Below are 22,071 nucleotides of genomic sequence, written 5' to 3' on the forward strand. Positions count from 1 at the left end.
ATTCAGATGTTGAAAGCAACCAAACATTATGATCTGCTGTTAAATGCTTCGAGCTTCTTACACAGATGGTGGGTTTCTATTCTTTTAGAGATCGATGTCCTCTGCATATTTAAAGAACCTGGGTTTGTTCAGGAAACCACAGCACCTTACATGAAATTGGAGTGGTTTTGTTTATTGCAAGTTCACAAAGTTCAAAAGGAAGCTAGATACAACACTTTTTTTAAAGTTGATAGTTTATTAGAAGTAATTAGCACTTATCTTTAAGGGTACTAAATCACTAGTGCTTGGCTACCAAAGTGTGCCTCATTTCCAGAACATTAAGGGATGTTGCACAGTGGCATGTACAAGCCACATTTGATACCAATCACATACAATCATTTGAAAACTACAGTTTGAGATTGTGGTGCGATTAATGCAAACTTTTAACAGCAACAAGACTTTCTTGTACTCCCAGCCCTCTGGTACTCAGCACAAAACATCCCAAAACTAGCACTAATTACAGAAGCTAGTGAAAACAAAAGTTGCTGCTGGGGACATTGAGTTTCAATATCACTAGCAGTTTTAAAAAGTAGTTTTCAAAGTTAACATTCTAAATCCTTGCCACATTAGCCCATTTCAAAACTAGCTGGCAGCAATGTCTGAAGATGCTATCAACACTTCCAGTGTGTAATACTGTACTTAAAGCATACTTTGAAACAGTCTTATTAGTTATTCATTTGTGAAAGGTGGCAAAGTTAATACTTCAATAGACAAATGATATTGTTGGTTAACTGTCTTCATTTGTACTATAAGTAATGCAATCCCAATGGAGCTGATAATTAAAAAGTTAGATATTATAAAACAAATACAAACTGGAGTTAATTTGCACCTCCCTCTATTTTTATTTGTCAAATTACAGAAGTTTTTATTACAGACTGGTATCTCTCACACAGGCAAACTTGCTTTCATTGCCAACAGTCAAAGCACGACTGAACACTCTCCACAAATCCAAGCATTGTGCAAGATTGTAATTGCTGACATTAGGGACATCACATCACCTCCATGGACATTGAAACTTGCAGATTGCAAAAATTTTGAACAGAATAGTGCATAACACTAGAAACCAAAAAGAAAACTCCATGCTTTCGAACACAAAGAGGAAGAACAAAACAGCTATGATGGAAGGTGCTTTATGGACATAATGGTTTACTGATTGAATACAAAGAAAACTTGCATTACAAATACAGAGATCCCTTTCAAAATTCATAATTGTGATTTGGTCAAAACCACAAGCATTTAACCGCTGATTCCCATGTTAATCTAAATTTGTTAATATTTATTGGAGGGGTTTAGTTCTTTATGCAGATTCACAAAAAGACATCTAATCTTTTTAAAAAAAAAATCTTTCGCTCTCCAGATATTATACAAGTTGTACAGTCTGAAAATGAAGGAATTGCCCAGGTAAAGTTGGCTCAACATAACCAGTGCATGCATCCATCACTGGAATTAGAAGGGAAGAGCAAAAAGGTTGATTTAAGACTTAGAACTTATTTCTTATGGAAAAAGTGTTGGCGGATTTCCTCCTGGGTGATCGGAGTGGTGTGAAGAATCAATGCAGCGATCTGCGGCCGCTCTTGCGGTAAGTGCGAGTGGTGAAGGGGCTCCGGTCGGGTTCTGTGAGGACACCTGCCAGTTACCAATTTAGTTGCTGCAGCACTGGCTCCGACTCTGTGGACTGGTCTCCTGGAGGTCTACGCCTCTGGTTCGTCCTGAGGTTCCACCTGCATTCTGAGGTTCATTTTTCGGCAGCTTTTTGGCTGTAAACGAAAAAGGTTTAATTTAAAAAAAGTTGTTCCAACAACTGATTTCATATTTATTATTTCACAATCTATAACACTTGAGTTGTATTCCCACCATAATTGGGAATTTAATGCACATAAACTACTGCTAATTATAGGTTCATGATTAAATCTTTGTTTTATTCTTGGTGCAAGAAACATCTTAGGATGCACATCTATCCCTGAGAATTCCTGCTTTGCTGAGTGCCTTTCAACCCAGGTACATTTCTATACTGTCCATAGGCTCCACCAGAATGACAATCTAATTGAGGACAAATATTTCAAAGTTAAAAATTGCAAGTGCTAGAAATCTACCATTGAAATGCTAGAAACATTCTGGTCCAGTAGGATCTGTGGAAAGAGAAACAGTTAATATTTCAGGTCAAAATTCTGATGAAGGCTCTGCAACGCAAAATGTTCACTTTCCTCCTACAGATGCTGCATGAACTGCCCAATTAAGCACTTTCTACTTTTTAGGAGAAATACTTGATGCTGCTGGCCACATTACAAGTGTTCCCAAGGTTTGTACACTTATTATTCAAAGCATTTTAATTTGTTTTTATTGTTGCAGTGGCATTTTCCTTTCAACTCTTTTGGCCAATGTTTTAACAGGGGAAGAGTGAAAAAATTGCATTAATGCTCGAAAAGTACAATTAGATTTTTATAATATGGCTTACATTGCCTATCATTGAAGAGGGCGTGCACATATGCTTCACTGTTTAGTTGGATATCATGAGTTATTGAAAAATATTCTTAAGATAATGTTAGACTGTCAATTTTCATAAAATACATAAATTTTCAAAATAAACATGGTTACCAGTGTACACAACCATGGACCTTGTTAATACTATACATTCAGTGTACATTCTCTATAAGATCTGTGGAACTATTTTGAAAAGTACTTTTTTTTTAGGGGAATATTTAGTTTTAAAGAACTGGAACGAACACCTGCATTCAGGAGGACAATTCACAAAAATACACAACCCTTCCACTGTTTAATTTTGGGCAATATAATGCATGATATTAAATTGAACATTTGTAGCCAAATGAACATTCCCACCTTGGCTCAAATGTAAAATACATAAAAATCAACATTTCAGATAACAGAATGGAGCCAGCAGTTCTGTAGGAAGCACCAGATAACAGTATTGCATAGGTCAATGCCTTAAAAGCAGGAAAGCAGAGGTGATGCTGATGATTTGACCCTCTACTTCACAAATTAACTTGATACTGAACTGTACAGCTCCCTTCAGATGAGCTTAGAACCAAGGGACTGGATGTATGTAACATGTTCTCTCATTTGAATGAGTGAACATGGGATAAGTGGATTAAAAAAGGGGATAAGTGTAGGCAAATTATTTTGTTACTACTTTTTTTAAGCTTGTAAAAAAAAATTGCAAGATATTTATTCTTTCATGCCTGATCTGTCATTCAAATCACACCAGATCTTTTACCTAAGCACCAACCTAAGAGCAACTGAACAAGCCCTCTTAGCAGAAAGTTTGAAAGATTCACTGTCTTTGGGCTTCTTGGCATTAATGCTGAATGGGCAGTCCTTTCCCTGGAAACAAGCAAATCTTTCCTTTGAAACGCCAAATGCTTCAGATGACATCATTCATCCAGCCGCCGAATCTGAAAATAATCTATTTATTCTATTGTTCTCTACCAACAAAACACCTTCCACACCAGTATATAACCCCTAATCCAGTACACTAATTTTGTTGAGTCATTTTATGTCACCTTCTTGAAAGCTGTCTATTCAAAATTCAACATTTCTTTGGGTTCCTTGTTTATTCCACCATTCAATTTTTTTAAATACATTAAGGTTTGCTCATTACAATTTCATAAGTCCATTCTCACTACCTGTTAAATGGATTTTAGCATTTCCCTGACAAGGCCTAATGAGTGGTCACAGACTGTTGTGCCTTATTCATGGTTGTAGCAGTGGTTGGTTAGTATAACCGAGACTAGCAACTGCAGCACTTTCATAGCTTAATTGCTTTCCTACAGGGTATATTATCTGGATAGCTCCAGAATAGCATTTACTAGCTTAGTATAAATACATAAAGATAGTGCCTCAACTTAATGCCAACATTCAGCTTATCCAAGGGGTAGCGGGATAATCTCCCACTACTTATTAAATGCTCCCAATGGTGTCTCTCTCTCAAATAGCCTTTGACAAGCAAAATGCGGCTCCTGACCTTCACGTGTGGTTTAGCTACTAAGCCCGGTGGAGCCATTTCTACTGACAGGAGAAGGGACAAAGGTGGGTTACTGGCACCTGCAAACCAGTTGCTTCAGGCAGATGGGGCTCGTCAACCATGGTTGCAGCTCATCTAGAAGCAAAACTGACCTGAAACCTCCACTGCATTGTGACTACATCCACTTATATGGAAGGCTTCGGGAGCAAACCCAGAAGAAAAATCTGATGTTGGAGTTCTTCATGAAGTCCTACATAGAGTTCAACGCTGACTAGCAACTCCTGCGACGCTGCTGGTGCCAAACTGTATTGGTCTCCGCAATTCCTTTGGATTCATATGCTGAGTGGAGGGGGAAAGCCTGCAACAGCTTGCTTGCCACATATTACCCTGGCTTGTGCATCATGAAGACAGCTGGGACACATCTACGGTCAACCCCGACCTGAGGGTCTCAAGTTTATCTAAAGAAGCAATTCTGTATTTCTCTCAAACAGTAATACCCTGTTATTAATGATGCAACGTTAAGCAGTGGATTCTGTTTAATTGCGATACATCGGGACCAGTACATTTTGCTCCAATTAGCTGAAATTATGACAATAGTTAAGTACAAGACAAACTACTATTTGACTGTGCAATAAAAATATATTTAAATGAAATACAGAACTTAGGTCACTACAGTATTATAAAATTAGTCCCCAATAGTTATCAATGGAGGCTGCCATGTACTTTCAACTGACTAACTGAACAAAATCAGTGCAGTTACCTAGTGCTGATAATGGACTACCTTTATACAATGCTATTGATGATTGCATCTTCCAAATCTTAATTTTAGTTGTAACATTTAAGATGATTGTCAATACCTTCAAATTTTTCGTAGTTCCTAAAATGAAGTAATGAATGTAATGGTTTCATTTTCACTCCTGACAGTTTCTGGCATCTCCAAGCCTGAATGCTTGAAACTGCAGTGAGCAAAAGTTCTGAAACGTCTTACTGCTTACTTCTCATGAACTATCAGTGACCAAAAAAACTTTTTTGAACACAAGTACACACAACTGATGCTATTTAAAAACTGTTTGCTCTAAGCATGACAATGTCTAACAGCCGCACAAATGCACGCATCTGATGCAAGTTAGAAACTGTCAGCAAGAGTTTCCTGCCCCTATTATGCAGCATAGGGGCAAATAAACGAAGGGAATCCTGGCTACTTTCTTGATTATTTTTCTATTATTTAAAGGTTGTCCCAAATAAGCAGCTGCCCTGATGAATGCCTGATTAGCTGGAATCAACTGTAGTTGAAGACTTCCAGTGATATAGTCCCTGTAATTTACATAAGTACTGCTGTGACAACATTTAGTGCAAATAACTTACTATTTTAAGTTTGTAAAGCCCAACTTTTGCTACAAGAGCACAAAGGCAAGCCAAAATAATTCCTCAAAGCAATTCCAAATGCAAGTTGTCATCTTAAAGGTCAAACTCAAATGACAGGAGACAAAAAACACATTTAAGAATAAAAATAGTCACATACCTATGGCCATAAATATTTCATTCACATTCATTGCTGTCTTTGCTGATGTCTCCATGAACAGCAAGCTGTTGTCTTCTGCATATGCTTGTGCTTCCTGCAAGAGAAAGAAACTTCTAATAAATCATCTATAGTTTACACATTTAAAATGCAAAAAATTCTTCTGTAAGAATTTCATTTTATGTAACAGGATAAAATGAATATACTTTGTTCCTGTGCAAAGATGTCGGAGTTGGGAGAGTGGGTAGTAGCAGATGACAAAAATGCAGTTGTATACAGTGACCTACCTGAAATTCCACTGCTCTTTTATTTGCAAGGTCAGCCTTGTTCCCAGCTAATGCAATCACTATATTTGGACTGGCTTGTCGCTGCAGTTCCTTTACCCAGTTCTTAGCCCGTGCAAATGTATCCTTCAAAATTAAACATTATATTCATTATATTTAGACCTGAAGATCTGTAAGATTTCTAATTCTTGCTTAGCAATGACTTGTTAGAAAGCGGCACGGTACTGACCAATCTATATTAGTTAATTTAGATGACTGACAGAGTCTCCTAAACATTTATTTATTGAGATACACCGTGGAGCCTTCTGGCCCTTTCAGCCACACCGCCAAGCTATCACCTGATGACCAATTAACCTACCAACCAACATGTCTTTGGACTGCGGGAGGAAACTGAAGCACCCAAAGGAAATCCAGGCAGGGAGAATGTACAAACTCCTTACAGGACAGCGGTGGGAATTGAATGCAGGTCGTTGGTACTGTAAAGCGTTGTGCTAACCACTATGCTACTGTGCGGCCCGAAACACTTCAATGAGTGATGTAGCTTTTCAATTTGTCTTCCACTGCAGGGTTTAGTTACCTGCTACACCATAGCCCAAGATAAAAAGCACACTCGTGCAACTAAACCTGGCTCAGCCAATGGAACACACAAAATGCCAGAACTCAGCAAGTCAGGCATCTATGGAAATGAATCAACAGTTGATGTTTTGGCCGAGACCCTTCATCTGGGGGGGGGGAGAGAGAGAGAGAGAGAGAGAGAGAAGACAAGATGCCATAATAAAGGTGGGGGGAGGGCAAGGAGGACATGTTAGGTGATAACTGAAACCAGGTAGGTAGGGGAGGGGGAAGTGAAGCTGGGAGGTAATAACTGGAAAAGGCAAACGTCTGGGGAAGGAGAGGAGAGTGGACCATGGGAGAAAGGAGAGCACTAGGGGAAAGTGATAGGCTGGTGAGGAGAAGAGATGAGGTCAAAGTGGCAAACAAGAGGAAAGGGAGATGGGGAAAAATTACAAGGAGAAACTGATATTTATGCCATCAGGTTGGAAGTTGCCCCCTTTCTCCTTCCTTTCCAGTCCTGAAGGGTCTCGGCCCTAAAAGTTGACTATTCCTCTCCATATATGCTGACTGACCTGCTGAGTTCCTCCAGTATCTTGTGTTGCGCTCTGGATTTCTAGCATTTGCAGAATCTCTTTATGATCTGCCAAAGGAAAGTGGACATGCAGTACTGTGCAAATGATACAAATCTGTTTTAGATGTTAATTTTGTCTTCTGCATTAGTGTGTCAGGAGAAAAGAGCACAATTTAGATTTCCAAACATTTACTTTTCAAAAAAATTAAATGTTAGAGAAATGTTTGTATTTCATTAAAGTAACATTAATAGACAACTTTTCAAAAACTTGCTAACCCAGTGCATGAACAAATGAAGATAACAAACAGGTGCTAATCATCAGTCACAGCCAGTTGAATGAACTAAAATGATTAACTTAAACAGAAACAGGTGTAGAAGAAATTGAACTGGGTGAAGGCCAACCAAATTAAAAGGCGAGGGTGTGGCAGATGTGACAGCTTAACCTTCAAATCATCAATTCGGCAAGAGAGCGCATAACAACAAGACACAAGGTGGTCATTCTGCATCAGCAAGGCCTCTCTCTCGAGCAGAAACTTTGCAGCAAACATGAGTTTTAAGGTGTGATGTCCAAGCTCTTCTGAAGCATGAAAAAAAATGGGCAAGGCTGAGGACGAGAAACGCAGTGGTCAGCTATGGAAACAGCGCAGCAGACAAGATATGGCAGCCCTTCTAAATCAGAAAAAGTCCAGTACTGCTATCAGCTCTGAAATCACAGAAACCACCAACACCCAGGTATATCCCTCTACAGACTGGCGAAGTCTTGTCAGAAGTGGTTTTCATGGAAGAGTTGTTGCCAAAAAGCTATTTCTCTGAAGTGGAAACAAAGCAGAGATACTCACCTACACACAAAAACACAAGGACGAGGCTGCTGAACAAGTGCTCTGGACTAATGAGTCAAAATTTCACGTTTCTGGCTCAAAAAGGAGGCAGTTTGTCCACAGAAGAGCTGGAGATCACTACATGGATGAGTGTCTGCAGCCAACAGTGAAGCACAGCAGAGGTTCTTTGCAGGTTTGGGGCTGCATTTCTTCAAATGGAGCTGGTGATCTAGTCAGAATTAGTGGAATCCTCAATGCTGAGAAGTACAAGCAGAACCTCATCAAACATGCAAGTGTCTGATTAGTTCCAGTTTCAGTCTGCGGCAAGACAATGACTCCAAACACACAGCTCAGGTCATAAAGAACCATCTTCAGCAAAAAGAATAAGGAGTTCTGCAACAAATGGTACAGCCTCCAGAGCCCCCGATATCAACATCGAGGCGGTCTGGGATTGCCTGGAGAGACAGAAGTAAGCAAGGCCAAGTCTGCAGAAGAACTGTGGCAAGTTCTCCAAGATGCTCGGAACAATCTACCAGCCAACTTTCTTATAAAACTGCATGACAAGTGCACCAAAGAGAACAAATGCAGTTTTAAAAGGCAAAGGGTGGTCACACCAAATATTGATTAGATTTAGCTTTTTAATGCTTACTGCTCTTTACAGTAAATTTTTTGATATTTAGAAACAATTTTTGAAAGCATCCTCACTTTAGAGATTTTTTTTTTTTAACATGTGCCTAAGACTTTTGCACAGTACTGTAATTGGGGTGAAAATATTTCAAGTTAAGAAAGTTTAACCAGATGCAGCTATGAAAGTTACAGGCACTGATCACAATTCCTACTATACTGTCTAAGATTTGTTATACAAGTAAAATATGACAGACTTGTATGATCGTGTCAAACCATTGGTGGCAGTAATCGGCAAAACCAGATGTAAATCACCTGCCTATAATCTGCCAAGTACGTCAGGCACAGGGCAAAGCTCTTATCAAGCAGCAAGCATAAATTAGAAGGTTGAATCTTTGATGCTCAAGTACAGAATATTTAAGCATTCTAATGCAAATAAATGCTGACTTACTTGCAACATAAAGGAAGTGAATGAAAACAAAATTTGGAGCAATGCCTCCAAAGTTAGATTTCCTCATTGGAAACTCAGATCATAGCCTGCTTACACCAGCTTCAGACTTTTTTTTTAAAAATGGGAAAGTCATTGCAAATCGCTTAGTAAGGCAAAAAGCAAAGAAATTTGCCAAGTTACATTTTCAGAAGTACTTAATTTGATTTTTAGTATAGTACTTTGCATTTGAGAATTGCTCTTTATCGGGAAGTTGTGAATTTCATATTCAGTCAATATGGTATTAGCATGGTGTTTTAATCCATTTAATCCATTTGGAAAAATCTTTTCATGTTCCTCTGGGCAAACGGATAAGAATAAGTGCACTAGTCTGATTTTGTCTGCAGTTTACTGATAGGGCTGCTGCCTCACTGTTCCACCAAACCAGGTTCAATCCTGATCTCTGGTGATGTCTGAGCAGAGTTTGCACATGTGAATGCATGGAGTTCCTGAGGCACTCCTCCTTCCCCTCTCATACCAAAATTGTGGAGGTTGGAAGGTCAATTGGCCACTGTAGATTGCCCCTGGTGTACAACTGAGGAATAGAATCTACAAAATAATGGGGAAATGTGGGAAATATAAATTAGGTTAGGATAAGATCAGAACAAAAATAGGTGATGTTCAATGCAGACTCAATGGGCCAAAGTACAATACCTATAAAATGTGCTGCATTTATTATAGCACAATGAATAAAAGTCAACCAAGGGGACATCTGAGCAACATATGCCGATTTGAATTTGAGATTCAGGCACCAGCACCAATTTATCAGTTCCCTGCTTCACTAATTAGTGTACACAAGGATAGTGCATGACCTTGGGTGGGTGGGACAACATACAGCAGTGAAGAGGGCAGTACAAAGTACAGGCTGGATGGAAAGAACACCTTTCCACTTCATATTTGAAAAACAAAACCAAAGCAGCTTTAGACTAATATTTTTAGCCATGTTAAAAAGGCAAGAGCATGTGCCAGTCTGGGGAGGCTCAGAGCCTGCTGCGGTCCAGTGGAAGGCTGCGTTTCTGGTCAAAAAGGAAGAAACGGGATGTAAAAGCAAAACAAAGCAATAGGGATTACTTACTGTGTTAGTTATATCATAGACCACAATGGCAGCCTGTGCCCCTCTGTAGTACATTGGTGCCAAGCTGTGATATCTCTCCTGCCCAGCAGTATCCCAGATCTCAAATTTAACAGTTGTGTCATCCAAACAGACGGTCTGTGTTAGAAAGGCAGCTGAAAATAAAATTTGACAAATATTTAATTCAGGCAATAAGGAAAAAGTAATTTCATTTGCCATTTGGCAAATCAATACATTTTTGAAAAATACAAAACATCACAAGATTATATTCCTACTTGATAATGAGTACTTAGTCATGTTTCATTAAAATTATCAAACCGGAGTAACAGACTAAGGCTCTCAATACATGAACTGATCAAGTTTTATTTCTAGGAAATACAGAAATGGATAACTTCAGCCTCGGGGCTGGGATGTTAACTTAAGATGGAGTAAATACTGAATGCAAAAAAATTAACTAAATGAGCAAATACCTGCAGCTTCACCTAGCTGCATAAAGGTCCTACTTGTAAATGATCAAACAACACACACAAAATGCTGGTGGAACACAGCAGGCCAGGCAGCAACTATAGGGAGAAGCACTGTCGACATTTCGGGCCAAGACCCTTCGTCAGGACTCCTCCTCGGCCCGAAATGTCGACAGCGCTTCTTCCTATAGATGCTGCCTGGTCTGCTGTGTTCCACCAGCATTTTGTGCGTGTTGTTTGAATTTCCAGCATCCGCAGATTTCCTCGTGTTTGCTCTTGTAAATGATCAAGTCAAATTCAAATTACTCAAACTGTTTCAGATATTTCAGATGCAAGAAACTGCAGATGGTGGAAACACAAGACACTGGAGGAACTCACTGAGTCAGGATGTTTCAGAACGAGACTCTTCACGACCAGAAAGGGAGAAAGCAAAGGTCAGAATGTACATGCCCCTACATTCTCCTCACTCATCATCATTCAGGGGCCTAAACAGCCCTTCTATCTCAGCCAGCACTTCACATGCGAATCCATCAGGGTCACACATTCTATCTAGTGTTCTCTCTACATTGGGAGACCTGACAAATTGGGTATTGCTTCATAGCAGCTTGGATCTCAGTGGCCAGCCATTTTAATTCCACTTCCCATTCCTACACTGACATGTCTGTCTACTGCCTCCTCTACTGCTACATTGAGGCCAGACATAGACTAGGAACTACACCTCATGTTCCATCTTGGTCGTCTTCAACCTTATCAATATTTAATTCTCCAACTTCTGACAATTACTCGTCTCCCCTCTGTTTTCCCTTTTTCCTATGGCCCCTTTACCCCTTCTTTCCCCTTCCCATCACCTACACCTTCCTGCTTTGGGGACTCCACTTTCCCTTTATTTTCTAATCTACTTCCTCTCCTAAAAGATTCATCCTTTAGCCCCCTGCTTCTTGCATGCATCAATGCCAGCGTCTCTCCACCCCCCACATAAGGATTCACCTACCAGCCTGTCCTCCTCCCCCACCCCCACATTTATTCTGCCCTTTCCAGTTGTGAAGGATGTCTGCCTGGAACATCAATTGTTCATTTCTCTCCACAGACATTGCCTGACCTTCCGAGTTCTTCCCTTGTTTTGTTGCTTAAAATATTCACCTATTTTTCTCCAAAAACAAATCTTTAAATAGCTCTGCTAAATTGCAGATCTACACATTTCACTCAAGCTGAATTTTTAAATTAATCATGGCAGTAAACATGCCGGCAATTTCCATATTCCAGACCTAAAAAAACTGACAAATTGCAGAACATTACTTCAAAAGAAAACTTCAAGATTAAAAATCACGAAGGTATAACCAATTGCAATTCTATTTGCAAGTAGCTGAATGATGTCAATTTTCCCAAAGCACTCATTTCACTTCCTTACATTACTTTTAAAAAAAATATAAACTCAGCTGTATTTTAAGACTTATGACATAATGCCTTCTGTACTTTAACAGTAACTGTTTTCGTTCAATAGTGAAACAACTTTATATGGAAAACACCCAATGTAAAAATGAGATTTCAATGTATCAACTGAATGTTTAAAATGCACAAGAATGCCAAAGTTCATGAATTATGTTTAGTCTTTTAGCCAAAATTTGACAAAGGAAATAAACAGAATCTTGGCACTCATGACAGCTACTGTAGATTTTGTAGAACTCATGGATCTGAGAAAGTGATTATGTGACCTTGCTTAAATGTCAGCAAGTCGTAGGCTCCATTTCATAGAATGAGCTCGGGCATAGGACTGGATGCTCCAGTCAGAGGCATCATATTCATGGGTTACGCTATTGTACTAATCTAGAGGCACGGATAATCAATACAGAGATAATGATTTAAATTCCAGAATGAAAGCTATAGAGTTAAACTTCCACCTACTTTGAAAAATGTTAAGTCTTTGTAATGATAGCCATAAAACCACTAGATTGTTGTAAAAGCCAGTCTGGTTGACCAGCGATCTTTATGGGAGTGAATCTGCTATGATAGAAGCAACTTCTGCCACCACAGCAGACCTTTTGAAATGGCCACTCACTCAGAGGTGCCCCAGTCCAGTGGTATTCAGAGATGGGGAATAAATGCCAGCCTTATCAACAAAATGTAGATCCAAACTGAGCTTTGTTCCTCCTTACCACAGACTCAGTCCATCCATTTAAGATGCCAATGCTACTACAGCACCACAAAGTCCCTGCAGTATCCTGGCTAGTATTTATTACTCATTTGAACTGTGGTTATTAAGCATTTTGTTGCAAAGTTTGCTAAGCCTCTACTTTGTAGCTGGTATTGGAAGTACATTAAAGGTGCATTTGTACTATGCCCTTAATTTATACAAATATCCTTTATCAATGAATGTATATCAATTCTGATTTAATAATCTGCCTGCATCTAAATAGTTTCAAGCCCTTTTTGATACCTTGCGTATTGCCATTTCAGAGTTTGCAAATTCACATAGTAAACCTGATTTTTGTTTCAATTCTCCTTTTTACAAAATTATTCAAACTGTTGAAGGTACAAAAAGTACAGGAATTAAATTATCTGCTTATCTAACCAAACAAATGAGGTTGTTCAGCATTTTGTCTTGCTAGCTCTGCATTAAGTTTCAGCTTCGTATGCACACTTCCACTTAAGAACATTTGTGTGACTGATGCACATTAAATGGAAGCTTGAAGTGATAACTCAAGAGTCTGTACTCATGCAGGCTCTCGAGCCATTTCACACTGAATCCTTATGACCTGGCACCATCATTTCCCATGTGCAATATTCCCACAAAAACAAAAGTTAGCTCGTTCATGCAGAGAAATCAGATTGCAGCCAAACAGATTTTGATACATCAGTATTTAATGATTTATGATATAAAACTACAACAGGCTGCATAATGGTCTTGAACAATGTCACTGGAAGCCTGCTGTTTGGACAACTACATTTTAGAAATTCTTAATTTTTTTTCCATAAAAGCAAATAAATCAGTTTTGGTATGGCCAATCCTGAGCATTTAATTAGATATTAAATATTCAATTTTTTTGCTTAATGAGGGTTTTCATCCTCCCAGTTAATAACAATCTGGCAGAACAAAAACCAGGAACTTGAGTAAAAACAGGTGGATGCATTTGATTTCTCTAATAAATTGCAAACAAATTAGCAATAAAACTAACACAATTGCAAGATAATACTTTGCTTATAGCTTCCTTCACTTGCCAAGATCCATGTTATATCAAATGCACATCACATCAAAAATTAACTTTTGGAAGATTCTCATTAATCTTCCCATTTTGATATTACCAATAGATCAATGATTCTGAATCAGTGGGGATACTGGCTGAATTCAATACCCCACAAACTAGACAATAGGTTCCTTAAAAGGGTACCATCAAAATTGACTCAGGTTATTAAGAAGTCATTAGACCCCTAAGTGATTCATCCCTAAATTATGCAGTTCAACTAACTCGAGGAATCAAAAATTAATATATTACAGAATAGAAATGCTAGGCCAAAAATCTGGATTATTTCCCTCTTTGAAGAGTTCCCTCTTTGAAGATAGCTTCTATGTGACAGTTCACTCAAAAGTTGGTGCTTGTCATAATACATCAATCTTAAGCAATCCCAGAGGATCAAGAATAACTGGCTTCCGCAATGTTGTATAACTGTTATATAACAGTTGTATAGGTTAAGGCAGCCGATGAGGCCTAAATTAGGATCTGCAGACTTCACCATAAGTGCAGCAGACAAGGTGGATATGGGAGGCGCCAAATACATTAGATCCTCAATGTTACCCCAAATACTGCTGTTTTCAGTGGTGATTGAGGCGAATTAGTGGGGGTTGTTGACGACTGAGGAGATATTCAAATTTTCTTCCTACAATCATCAACCAATTTCTTGGCATGAGTGCTCAGAAATGTGTAGGTTTGGGTATACAAAAGATAATATTGTTACAACCCCTTCATTACTTTATAATGTGAAAAAGCAGCAGCACCAGCAGCCAACCAGAAAAGGTCCCCTTTATGCCTACTCTTTGACCCCTGTCAGTCAGGCAATCTTCTATCCATGCTAGTATCTTTCCTGTAATACCCTGGGTTATCTTAAGTATGGCAGTATTGTACAGTAGGGACAAGCTGGAATGGAGACTTGCTTTGCAGGCTCAGCTTCTTGTCCTTTTGAAAGTGATTTCAGTGACCTGTAACTCAGCCTCCAAATGCTGTGTGTTTCTGCCCACTGGTGTGATGAACTGGGCTCCGAGGCTTGGGTCTATTCCCGCTGCTCGGGGAGCAGATCTGGAACCCAGTCTGGTTTGGCATGCTATTAGCTTGCTTCTATTGTTTACATGTGTTTATTCCCTCTTTCTCTGCACAGTGTACTTTGTTTCTTTTTAAATTGGGTTATTTGGGTTTCTTTGTGGCTGTCAGTAGACCAATTTAAAGGTGTATAATTTTTGCATTCTTTGATAAGGTGCTTTGAATCTTTGAAATCGGAAACTGTTCCACTGCAGAATCAAGGCCACCCCAGTTTCAGTCAGAAAGATGCAGTACACAAATTGCTTGCAGTTCACAAACTCGGTTCCATGGCGAAAGGAATAAACATTCATGAGAGAGCAAGTGAAATCAGCCCGAACCTCGCCTCCATACCCGACACTCGGACTTGCAGTCTGTCTAGGCCCACATTTAAATTGTCCAAGCACATTCCAGGACCCAGATCCAGGTGCAATCTGAGGTCAATTCAAATCCACCAAGATACCTGGAGGTGAGAAAGACTGAAAACACATAGGCCAGTGATCCAGCTTTACCCATCACCCTACTGTACTGTCTGTAGACCCAATGGTGCACACAAAGCAGATGCAGGATAGAGTTAGCCTTCTGCAGGCAACCAAATGGGAGAATGATGCTCCACAGTTCTTCTCAATTGACGGAAGGAAATGGCTTACAGGCCATCGAAAAAAGGTCACATGTTGCTCTCTTCTATCAAGAGCTGCTGCATGGTGATGATGTGTACTGTGTTGCTGGACAGACAACCCTCAGTACAATTCCAGGAGTAGCTCTTATGTCACAGGAGATGACTGCAGGCAGCTCTGGCAACAGGTTTTCCAGAAACAGACTAACCTAATTTATCTACTCTCTTGAAAACTATAACGGCCTGAGATTCTCACTTACCCTTCTCTCCCAGAAATGGGATTTGAGATTATGAATTCGTGAATGAATACTGTGCTCCCAAGGATTTACTGCTTTTTAGTTGATCTATGTCTGCTTATTTCAATACTACAGTGACATCAGCTGGAAAACCCTGGAATGGGGCTAAAATTGTTTTTGTTTGATCCTGAGGAATGTGCCATTGTTGATAAATGATACACAGCAATTGTAAATATCTGTACACCCAGAAAATAAATATGATATACTGCACATCCTGTCTACTCCTGTAAACACAGCTTGTTCTGGAGGCCCAACCATGAAGGAATGCTGCCCTGTAACACCTTCCCTGCTTTAATTCACTTAAGACAAAAGGAAAAGTTTGAATGAATCTGTCAAGGTTCCTCACCCTCATGTCAGAAACAGAAATTGTAACTTGACAGGTACCAGACCAGAATTTCATGTGCAAATCTCACACACTCCCATATCACAATATGGGAGCAATAAACAGCAGATACTCATTCAACAGTTCTCTCTCATGCTGTTTTTCATGTTTGGAAAACATTTCCAAATGCTCAAGGGGTAAACTGATCAAAGGTGCAGTTGAACAAGTTTATGATTAAAAAAACCCTCCATCTCATCTTGAACACCAAATAGTGCCAATTCAGGATTTGGGGCTGGATAACTCAAGAGCAGAATTGGATCTAGAGTAGGTCAGCTCATCTCTTTGCTTTGACACAGGAAGGCGTAGTAATATGGTACAGTCGACCTTCACTAATCCGACTACCTGTAATCCAGTTTCTTTGACAATCCGGCACTGATTTCAAATTTCCTGGGCCACCGTACCAATCTGATGCGCATTGTTTTGGTCGTGCTAGATCTGTTCACGCGTTGGTGCGTTCTTGTAAGTAGACAGGTGATTCCTGCTTGTTTTCCTGCATTTATTAACATCATTTGCTCTTTTTTTTTAGCCCCAATTACAGCCCCAGTGAGTAAAGGAAATGCACCTCGTGCTGTGAAGCGAAAACACCGCACGTTATCCTTTAAAGATGAGGTTGAACGCTTGAAAAAAAAAACTGGACAGTGATGTATCAGTGAAAAGCTTGTGCGAGTGTTACAACATTGGCTCTTCCACAGTGTATGATGTAAAGAAACAAAGAAAAACTGCATTTTTTTTTGCTGATAGTGGCTCAAAGAAACAGATGTGTGTAAGAAAAACAATGAAAGACGGAAGAAGTTCGGAACTAGATAAAGTGCTGATAACGTGGTTTAATCTTCATGTAAGTGAAGGTGTTGAACTATCTGGAGATATGGTGAAGGAACAAGCAAAAATGTTTCATGAAGAACTAGGACTAGATTATGAATGTGACTATAGTGAAGGCTGGCTTCATCTGTTCAAGCATCGTTATGGCTTACAGTTTCGTGCAGCGTGGTGAAAAACGCTCAGCAGACAGGGAAGCAGCAGCAGAGTTAACACTTCAAAATCCAGTGCTATCAACTTCTGCTCACCCAGATGTGCTGCCACCATTAGTTTTTTAAGAAACGGTTGTGCCAGTTTCAGCACCAGTTCCTGATGTTTCACTCATTTTTCAAGATGAAGATGCTGATGATCCTGACAACCCCACACTTGCAGACACATAACTCTGCCCGAATGTATATTAAACGTCTCACTTCAGAAGTGGAAGTGCTCAACTTTTCAGTACAAGTCAATTCCTGTACCCTTTATTTTATCTTTGCCTGTACAGTATATTACTTTATTAAAATTTCAATTGCTACTCATTTAATATTTCTGTTTATTATTGAACTTGTACTGATTTACATAATATTTTAAAGGTACGATGAGGCAGTTAGCTATTGCTTCGTGTGATCCTTCTGTAATTCAGCATTTTTACTAACCCGGCACTCCTCAGTGCCGGATTAGTGAATGTTGACCTGTACAACATAACTGGTTCAAGAAATGTGATAAGTTTGCGGAACAGTACAAGAGGTTAAAATTCCAGCTAGGTCCAATGAAGGGAAATATGGCTCTATATGGCCCTCCTTACCCATCACCTGCCAGCTTGTACTCTTACCCCTCTCCCCACTTTTTATTCTGGCTTCTTCCTTTCCAGTCCAAAACATGGACTGTTTATTCCTCCTCATAGATGCTGCCTAACTTGCAGAGTTCCTCCAGCACTTGTGTACGGCTCTGTATGGAATCCTTACTACAGCATTGACTGTCTGATCTCTTCCTGGGCATTCTGGACTACTTTGGCCTAGAAACTTTGCTTTGCTTCACTGAAGGGTCTAGGGCCCTTTGAACTGGAGTGTGCCTACAGCAAAAATATTTCCTTCACCACATCAAGTAGTCATGGCCAACTACTCCACTATCGATTGATATTAAAAACCACAGCTAACTCACCAAAATATTCAAAACATTACAGTCACTTACCTCCAATTGTGCTTTCTTGGTATTCATGAAACTGTCCTTTCACAAAGCGTAAAACGAGGCTGGATTTACCCACTGCCGATTCACCCAGGAGAACCAATTTAAACTGACAGATTTTGTTTCCAGCGGCTGGTCCATTGGATCGAGCCGTGCCACCCCGACCCGCCATGGCCTAAAGTGCAGAGGCTTGCAGAAATGCTCCAAGTTTCAACAGGAGTGTTATGTCAAGGCTGGAACTCCAGAGGCAGCGATCAGCAAGTTCAGAACTGCAAAACACATCAAATTAATCTTGCATGATAGAAGTATTTGTTGCAGAGCCATCTCTAGAAGCAGGTGATTGCACAGAAAAAAAAGTTAACAAATCATACACAAAACTTCATTGTTTCACATATGCTGAACAATAATTCAATGAGAGACAGTGAGATGTTATCATGTGCAATATAAATATTAGATTCAAGATCTGGATGTGCTTGAGGCAAATCTAAACATTAACATTGCACATGGCCATAAAAAAAATCAATCTGCCAGATGCTCTATACACACCAATCTTTAATACCAGGCATATTTATTACAAAGGCAGCTCAAAGTTCATGCTGCTTTCAGAGCCATTCCACTTCCCCACTTATTTCCCTCTGGCTTATTCTCACATACTCATCAACTCCCCAGGATTCTTCAATTATCCATCCTCATTTGGGTGAATTTATAGTGACTAATTAACCAGCTCACCTTTGAGATGTAGGAGGCAACTAGAAGAAATTCAGGTGGTCCAGGAAGAGCATGCAAATGAAACAAACCCCTGATAGGTAATGCCATCCACAAGCCCACCCACGGTGACACAGGGGCTAGGTATGTAAGGTACTCAGTCCACTTAAGAAAAAATGAGTTGCAGGTGAAAGTACTAGGATTAAAGGAAGATTCTTTAGGATGCAGGCAAAAATACTGAGATTAGCATAGACAAGTATCACAGTTGGCATACATGAAGTGGACCAAATCAGCCCATTTTTGTGACACATGTTCCTACAATTCTAAGAACTACTTCATATAATTGATGATCTTCACGGTCTACTGTTAATAATGAGCACTAATCCAGAAAAGTAAAATCTTTCTAAATAAAGACGAGAATATGCAAGACATGTTGCAGATGTTTGAGGGGGCTACAAAATAAAGATATTAATAAGAAATAACCCAAATCACAGTGATTCTAATCCATTTACAAACACCAATCTATAATAAAGCATAAACATGATTTTCTGTTGGGTAGAAGTAGAAATAATTCTATCAGTAAGCATTTGTTTATACCCAAAGTCCCATCCAATTCTAAGACTACAATCATTCAAATATACAACCAAATATACATTCAAATCTCCAATTCCTTGCTTTAGTGATTCAAGACAATCAAGTTACCATTCCCCTTAATGGAGGCCATTTGAATGTTTCTTGCTCACTTGTTGCAAGTCATTGTCATATACAAATAACCTATAACTAAAACAAGTATTGCAATAGGAGCTTGCTCCATGTTTACAGTGGCATGCAAAAGTTTGGGTACCCACTGGTCAAAATTTCTGTTACTGTGAATAGTTAAGTGAGTAGAAGATAAACTGATCTCCAAAAGTCAAAGTTAAAGATGACACATTCTTTTCAACATTTTAAGCAAGATTAGTGTATTATTTTTGTATTGTACAATTTTAGAGTGGGGAAAAAAAAAGGAAAGAAGCACTATATAAATGTTTGGGCACCCCAAGAGTTTTGAGCTCTCATAACTTTTACTAAGGTCTCAGACTTTAATTAGCTTGTTAGGGCTATGGCTTGTCACAGTCATCATTAGGAAAGGCCAGGTGATGCAAATTTCAAAGTTTTATAAATACCCTGACTCCTCAAACCTTGTCCCAACAATCAGCAGCCATGGGCTCCTCTAAGCAACTGCTTAGCACTCTGAAAATTAAAATAAATGATGCCCACAAAGCAGGAGAAGGCTATAAGATAGCAAAGCATTTTCAGGTAGCCGTTTCCTCAATTCCTAATGTAATTAAGAAATGGCAGTTAACAGGAATGGTGGAGGCCAAGTTGAGGTCTGGTAGACCAAGAAAACTCTCCGAGAGAACTGCTCATAGGATTGTTAGAAAGGCAAATCAAAACCCCCGTTTGACTGCAAAAAACCTTTAAGAAGATTCCTGAATCTCCTAGGGCTGAAATGGTTGCCACAAGAGGACACAGGTTTAAGGTGCTGGGGAGCAGGTACAGAGGAGATGTCAAGGGTAAGTTGTTTTTTTTTACTCAGAGAGCGGTGAGTGCATGGAATGGGCTGCCGGCAACGGCGGTGGAGGCTGATACGATAGGGTCTTTTAAGAGGCTTTTAGATAGATACATGGAGCTTAGTAAAATAGAGGGCTATAAGTAACCTTAGTAATTTCTAAGGTAGGGACGTGTTCTGCACAACTTTGTGGGCCAAAGGGCCTGTATTGTGCTGCAAGTTTTGTGTTTCTATGTTTCTAAGATTTAGCAGACTCTGGAGTGGTGGTGCACTGTTCTACCGTGCAGCGACACCTGCACAAATATGACCTTCATGGAAGAGCCATCAGAAGAAAACCTTTCCTGCATCCTCACCACAAAATTCAGCATCAGAAGTTTGCTTGCAAAGGAACATCTAAACAAGCCTGATGCATTTTGGAAACAAGTCCTGGGAGCTGATGAAGTTAAAATAGAACTTTTTGGCTACAATGAGCAAAGGTATGTTTGGAGAAAAAAGGGTGCAGAATTTCATGAAAAGAACACCTTTCCAACTGTTAAGCACAGGGGTGATCGATCATGCTTTGGGCTTGTGTTGCAGCCAGTGGTACGGGGAACATTTCACTGGTAGAGGAAAGAATGAATTCAATTAAATACCAGCAAATTCTGGAAACAAACATCCCATTGTCTGTTTAAAAAAAAAAGCTGAAGGTGAAAAGAAGATGGCTTCTACAACAGGATAATGATCCTAAACACACCTCAAACTCCACAATGGACTACCTCGAGATGCAAGCTGAAGGTTTTGCCATGGCCCTCAGTTTCCTGACCTAAACATCATTGAAAATCTGTGGCTAGACCTCAAAAGAGCAGTGTATGCAGGACAGCCCAAGAATCTCACAGAACCAAGGAAGAATGGGCAAAAATCCCCGAAACAAGACTTGAAAGACTCTTAGCTGGCTACAGAAAGCATTTACAAGCTGTGATACTTGCCAAAGGGGGTGTTACTAAGTACTGACCGTGCAGGGTGCCCAAACTTTTGCTTCGGTCCCTTTTCCTTCTCTTAATTTGAAACTGTAAAAGGTGGAAATAAAAAAGTAGTAATCTTGCTTAAAATATTAAATGTGTCATCTTTAACTTTATGCTTTTTGGAAATCAGGTAATTTTTTTTACTCACTTAGCTATTCACAGTAACAGAAATTTTGACCGGGGTGGACTGGTGTGTATTCCTTCGACTTCCCCTTCCTGAAGTCCACACTCAATTCCTTGGTCTTACTGATGTTTAGTGCAAAGTTGTTGTTGCAACACCACTCAACCAGCTGTTCTACCTGCTGAACTGTAATTAATAAACAGCAGCATGACTTAGATGTTGCTGTTGTCCAGGTTGAGCGGAGAGCCAAATGAAACTGCACCTGTACTTGAATGGCAAGTTTTAGATAATGCAAATCTCAAATAGCTTCACATGGCAGAAGTACCTGAACTTATGACTTTTGGCCTTAAGCTAAGAGTGTCCAACTTTAAACAAAGCTGGCACTTGGTCCAAACACAGCAGTAAACTCAAAAGGAAGACTTCACACAGAATTTTGGTAATACATTACCGATTACTGATTTAGTTTATGTAATGCACACACAAATATTAGACATGTACAACAATGTTACAAATAGATTAATCTGGGGATATACTACTACATTAAAGATGCCATAAAAACTCAAGCAATTCATCAGACAAATTTTTCCTCATTAACAAACAATTGCCTGCTGATAGTAATTACATTAAGATAAAGAAAATATCCTGAACTGGAGCATGGGGAAAATTAGAAGTGGTGAAAGACTTAGGTTCTATAACAGGGATCAAGATACAGGAAAAACAATT

The 22,071-nt window shown here is 39.4% G+C and overlaps 1 protein-coding gene across 3 annotated transcripts in view; it reads right to left on the reverse strand.

Moving 5' to 3' along the window:
• Positions 1-215: 215 nt before the first annotated feature.
• Positions 216-22,071, reverse strand: part of LOC140741354 (ras-related protein Rab-5C) — a 35,969-nt gene continuing 14,113 nt past the window's right edge. The window contains exons 2-8 of one of the 3 annotated variants that reach the window (XM_073071485.1): positions 21,376-21,534; positions 21,218-21,272; positions 17,979-18,241; positions 9,952-10,103; positions 5,825-5,947; positions 5,541-5,634; positions 216-1,796 (exon numbers count right to left, since the gene is read on the reverse strand). In XM_073071485.1, the coding sequence (XP_072927586.1) occupies positions 1,681-1,796; positions 5,541-5,634; positions 5,825-5,947; positions 9,952-10,103; positions 17,979-18,144 (651 nt within the window). In that variant the 5' untranslated portion in view covers positions 18,145-18,241; positions 21,218-21,272; positions 21,376-21,534 and the 3' untranslated portion in view covers positions 216-1,680. The remainder of the gene's footprint in view (positions 1,797-5,540; positions 5,635-5,824; positions 5,948-9,951; positions 10,104-17,978; positions 18,242-21,217; positions 21,273-21,375; positions 21,535-22,071) is intronic. The other 2 variants (XM_073071487.1, XM_073071484.1) reach the window with 2 other exon arrangements.

The sequence above is a fragment of the Hemitrygon akajei genome, chromosome 18 (assembly GCF_048418815.1).
Source record: "Hemitrygon akajei chromosome 18, sHemAka1.3, whole genome shotgun sequence".
Lineage (NCBI taxonomy): Eukaryota > Metazoa > Chordata > Chondrichthyes > Myliobatiformes > Dasyatidae > Hemitrygon > Hemitrygon akajei.